Source organism: Lepidochelys kempii, chromosome 1 (genome assembly GCF_965140285.1).
Source record: "Lepidochelys kempii isolate rLepKem1 chromosome 1, rLepKem1.hap1, whole genome shotgun sequence".
Lineage (NCBI taxonomy): Eukaryota > Metazoa > Chordata > Testudines > Cheloniidae > Lepidochelys > Lepidochelys kempii.
Window position 1 is genome coordinate 7,975,922 of NC_136380.1, and position 5,802 is coordinate 7,981,723.

At 45.7% G+C, this 5,802-nt stretch overlaps 1 protein-coding gene across 1 annotated transcript; it reads left to right on the top strand.

Annotated features, from left to right (window-relative positions):
• Nucleotides 1–4,663: 4,663 nt before the first annotated feature.
• LOC140898654 (olfactory receptor 52M1-like) lies at nucleotides 4,664–5,590 on the top strand. The gene has a single exon (XM_073312836.1). The coding sequence runs from the start codon at nucleotides 4,664–4,666 to the stop codon at nucleotides 5,588–5,590; it is 927 nt and encodes a 308-aa protein (XP_073168937.1).
• The last annotated feature ends 212 nt before the right edge of the window (nucleotides 5,591–5,802 follow it).

Genomic DNA, 5,802 nt, shown 5'->3' on the forward strand with positions numbered 1-5,802 from the left:
TAGAGATTAAGACCAGAAGGGACCCCTGAATCATCTAGTCGGACCGCCTGTCTATCACAGGCCACAAGCACCACCATAACCGGTACGCTAAACCCAACAACCGAAATTAGACCAAAGTATTGCAGTGCTATAAGAGTCAGCAAAGTTAGCAACATGAAGAGTGACTCAGTACAGAATGATCAACAATTGTATGTAGCATTTCACAAAGAGAAAACCAGGAACAAAGACAGCAAAATACCAACCAAAATAAGAATAATTTTTTTGATGAGCAACCATTCCTATGCACTGTGTGTAGGTCCATCCTGGCCAGAATTCAGTCAACTATGCCACTAATGCAACAGGAAATATATTCTTCAAAGGTGGGCCACACAGCTAAAAGCACAAGAGTCTACATGGTTGGAGGACTGGAAGTAAGGGCCTCAGATCGCTTGGTAGTGACAGTGATTGCAAAACATACTGCTTTACTTTGATAAATACCTCTAAATAGTAACAGCAGGGGTCTATTTTTCGAATGGGATACTAGTGTGCAATGCAATGTTATTCCAAGGAATATGTATGGTGCTGTCATTAAGGAAGCCATTGAGAAATCCTAAATGAAGGTTGAGCATCAGGGGGTAGCCGTGTTAGTCTGTATCCACAAAAACAACAAGGAGTCCGGTGGCACCTTAAAGACTAACACATTTATTTGGGCATAAGCTTCCGTGGGTAAAAAATAATATGCTCAGATAAATCTGTTAGTCTTTAAGGTGCCACTGGACTCCTTGTTGTTTAAATGACTCCTTGTTGTTTAAATGAAGGTTGTTTCCTATGCAGGACAGTTACAGTCGAAGTTGGATTTTATGAACACCTGTCTTATGAATGACCAATTACATGAACCATGGTTCATGATGGAAAAGAAAAACAATCACATAAAGAAGGTGATTTTGTTGAAGAACAAATTGATAACCCTTCACCCCTCAATGCCGTCAGAGCTTTGGAAATCATTTTGCAGTGGTTTTGAAGAATGAGAAGAAAGCAATGCAGTGCATCACGCTGCAGCTTATGCACAGGACCTACTGCAATTTTGAAATGTTCAGTGTTATGAACTTTTGTGATTTTGTGAACTGATCAATCCACAATTAATCTGTCAAATAGGAGATCTACTGTACAAGGGGAAATAACCATCACAACTTGCTTTAAGAACCAGTATCAGTTAACAGCTTTCCAAGAGTAAATGCAGATTTACTATCTGTTTGAGGAGTTAAAATCTGCTGGCCGTAAAGTTAGTTTAAAAAGTATTGAAGTTAAACAAGTATTTGCTGTAAAATGTGGATCCATGTAATCTATCTAATCTATCCTCATACACCCCCCATCTAATCTATCTATCTGTCTATTCATGTACACCCCCTATCTAGCTAGCTATCCTCATATACCCCCTATTTATCCATCTACCACCATACACCCCCTCTATCTATCCTCATACACCCCCCCATCTATCTATCTGTCTATCCTCATACACCCTCCTATCTAATCTACCTATCTATTCACGTACACCCCCTATCTAGCTAGCTAGCTATCCTCATACACCCCCTATTTATCCATCTACCACCATATGCCCCCTCTATCTATCTATCCTCACACACACCCCACATCTATCTATCTGTCTATCCTCATACACCCTCCTATCTAATCTATCCATCCTCATCCCCTATTTATCTAATCTATCTATCCTCATACACCCCCTCTATCTATCCACATACACTCCCATCTATCTAACTACCCCATATGCCCCTTCTATCTATCTATCTATCTATCTATCCTCATATACACCCATCTATCTGTCTATCCTCATACACCCTCCTATCTATCTAATCTCTCTATCCTCACCCCTTATCTATTTATCTAATCTATCTATCCTCATACACCCCCTATGTATCTAATCTATCTATCCTCACCCCCATTTATCTAATATATCTATGTTCATACACCCCCTATCTATCTATCCTCAGACACCCCCTATATATCTAATCTATCTATCCTTATACACCCCCATCTATCTATCTATCTAATCTATCCCCATACACCCCCACATCTATCTATCTATCTCCATACACACCCATCTCTCTCTCTCTTTCTCTCTCCATATACACCTAGCTAGCTAGGTGGCCAGATCCTCAGCTGGTTTAAACGGATGTAGCTCCAGTGGAGTTCAGTGGAGTTCCCCCAATTTACACCAGCTGGGGAGCCAGCCTGTTCTGTGTTTGCACACAGAGTACAGTCCGGAGGATGTCAAGACCTATGGAGAGTTAATATTCAGTGGCGGAGTTTCTAAACTTGGAAGCATGTTGCTTTGTGAAAGGGGCCAGAGCTGCAGATTCTCCCTGTTGGCTGACGTTCCCCAGTGGGCCGTGCATTGGAGGAGCTATAAATACTCGTATGCTCTGACCCTGGCATCCCTGGGAAGTTACCATCAAGCCTTGCAGCTATTGCCAAACGATGCTGACCTGGTGAGTGAGCAGGCTCCAGATCTCCAGATCCCAGATGCTGCCATCATGTCTAAGAAGTGAGCTGGCTTCATGCTGTAGCAACATGCTTCTCGTGGCACAGGTAGATGAAGAACGTTCACCATAAGCTGGTTCAGCTGAGCCCAGGAGGGGCAAGGTATTAAATAGAAAATATCTCTCTCCATCTCCAGTACTTATATGGCCCCAGCGCCACAGTAGCTGAGAGCCTCGCGGTCTTTGATGGATGGATCCTCACTCACCCCCGTGGAGCCAGGCAGGACTGTTATCTCCATTGTACACATGGGGAAACTGAGGCACAAGGAGACCAGTGACTAAATCACCTGCCCATGGTCACATAGGGAGCCTGTAGCAGAACTGGCAATTCAACACGCTCTCTTGTGTCCCAGCCTAGGGCCCTAACCACTGGACCATCATTTCTGAGCCTTTCAGTATATTTAAAGAGTGGTGTGGCATGTGCACTGTTGATCCAAGTTGGTGCCATGTGTTATAGCCTGTGTAACATATAGCACATAGCAGACTGTCCCATCGGTGATCAGTCAGCTCGCATGGCTAGAAAGTCATCCCTGGAACTCCCTCCTTGCTTTCTGGTTTTCCTGCCCCCAGCACTGTGGGGCAGCTACAGTGGATTGAAATAGTGCAGGGGAGGAGGCAGGGGAGTGCTGCTTACTCAGGCGAGGGAGCAGAGGCGGCCCTCCCCTGTGTTATTAGCAAAGATGGGGGACCTTAGCTCCCCTTGCACCACCTTGCTTTAACCAGCAGATGAATGAGCATGGAATAAAAATTAAAACTCACCTTATTAACAGAGAGAGAGCTGGTCAGAAAAGAACAAGTTTATTTAATCGTATCTGAAATGTGTTCCAAAAGTGAACTTATTTTGATAGGCCACAGTGTGTATTTGTGTCTACGTCTATACATAACATATACTGTCTGTAGATAGATAGATGGATACAGTGGGTGGGTCTGGTGATTAGATAGATCGATAGATAGATAGATGGGGTGTATGGGGATAGATCAGGGGTTCTCAAACCAGGGGTCGGGACCCCTCAGGGGGTCGTGAGGTTATTACATGGGGGGTTGTGAGCTGTCAGCCTCCACCCCAAACCCCACTTTGCTTCCAGCATTTATAATAGTGTTAAATATACAAAAAAGTGTTTTTAATTTATAAGAGGGCGGTCGCACTCAGAGGCTTGCTGTGTGAAAGGGGTCACCAGTACAAAAGTTTGAGAACCACTGGGATAGATAGATAGATAGATAGATAGATAGATAGATAGATAGATAGATAGATAGATAGATAGATAGATAGATAGATCATGCTTTGTTCAGTAATTTACGCTCTCAATAAATGAGACTGGCTATATATATCTCTCTCAAAACGTTTTCTTAGAAAGTCTGCTTTTTTTATTCATTGTTTCTTTCTTAGCATCTCATTCCACCACCTCTGCCCAGGGGTTGTGATGGTATTGTCCCTAAATAACATGCATTGCTGTCATTCATGCCCTAAAAGAGATCATTCTGTCTCTGCTTAATTGTGCCAGGCGAATGCAGGAAGCAGTGCTGGAATGGGAGGGGAAGCTAAGACAGACAGACAGAGAAATTAAATGTCCCCCCTCCATCAAGGCCACCTAGGGCATGACTGGCCACATACAGAAATGACAAGAAATGCAAAGTGTGTGTTTTCGCAGAGACAGTAACCCCACCACACACACCCCTGCAGGTTGACAACGCTGGTCACGTTTATCCAGTCTAGTGTTGCTGCACATAGGGGTCGTATTCATAGAAATGTCCAAGAGAAAAATGCTATCGAAGAGCTACCGATCCAGCTCCACTGACATCAATGGAAAGACTCCCCGTTGATTTCAGTAAGAGTTGGATCATGCCCTAATTGAATCAGTGCCTCATAGATTTGAAGGCCAGAAGGGCCCGTTTGCATCATCTCCTCGGACCCCCTGCATAGCACAGGCCACAGAACCTCACCATCGATGGTTAATTATTTGTTAAGTGGGGACAGTGTGGTCAGGCTGGTAGATCTGTTTCTTCCCAGCACTAGACTCCTAAGTACTAGTTAGAGGCAATGCAATCTCTGCCAACTAGCACCCGCTGCCTCTCATTATAGGGCCAGAAGCATCTCTTGAAGTCTCATCTGGCGCAGGAAATGCATCATGTTACCTTTCAATGGCTCCTGCTTCCATCCCGCAAAGTTCCTCCTGATCGGCATCCCTGGGCTGGAAACCCTGCATGTCTGGATCTCCATCCCCTTCTGCTTCATGTACGTCATCGCCATCCTGGGGAACTGCACCATCCTCTTCATCATCAAGACGGAGCCGAGCCTGCATGAGCCCATGTTCTACTTCCTCTCCATGCTGGCCGTCATCGACCTAGTCCTCTCCACCTCCACCATGCCCAAGCTGCTGGCCATCTTCTGGTTCAGTTACAGAGAAATCAGCTTGGAAGCCTGCCTCCTCCAGATGTTTGTCATACACTCCTTCTCAACCATAGAGTCTGGGATCTTCCTGGCCATGGCTTTCGACCGCTACATCGCCATCTGCAACCCACTGAGGCACAAGACCGTCTTGACCAACATGATCGTATCCAAGATTGGGCTGGCGGCCATGATCCGGGGCATGTTGTACATCTCTCCACTGCTCCTACTTGTCCAACGGTACGCGTACTACAGGACCAACATCATCGCACATTCCTACTGTGAGCACATGGCAGTTGTGATACTGGTGTGTGGGGATATCACCATCAGCAATCTCTATGGCCTGACTATTGGCTTTCTGGTGCTGCTCATGGATTTGCTGTTCATTGTCCTGTCCTACATCATGATCCTGCGGGCCGTGCTCAGGCTAGCCTCAGTTGATGCCCGCCTCAAGACCTTCAGCACCTGCATCTCCCATGTCTGCGCCATCCTGGCCTTCTACACACCCATTGTCGCCTCATCGCTGACACACCGGTTCGGCCAAAATGTGTCTCCTCGCATCCACATCCTGCTGGCCAACTTCTACCTCCTGGTCCCACCCATGCTGAACCCCATTGTGTATGGGGCGAGGACCAAACAGATATGGCAGAGAGTGCTTAAAATTTAAGTATTTGCTTCAGGTTGAGCGGCTGTCTGTTGAAGCAAATACTCACCAGCAAACACACACCACACAACAAAAACACTAACCCAGGAACGTATCCTTGCAACAAAGCCCGTTGCCAACTGTGCCCACATATCTATTCAGGGGACACCATCATAGGGCCTAATCACATCAGCCACACTATCAGAGGCTCGTTCACCTGCACATCTACCAATGTG

What these genes read in the sequence shown, in the direction of transcription:
- LOC140898654 (XM_073312836.1), top strand. Translation starts at nt 4,664, where the DNA reads ATGTTACCTTTCAATGGCTCCTGCTTCCATCCCGCAAAGTTCCTCCTG.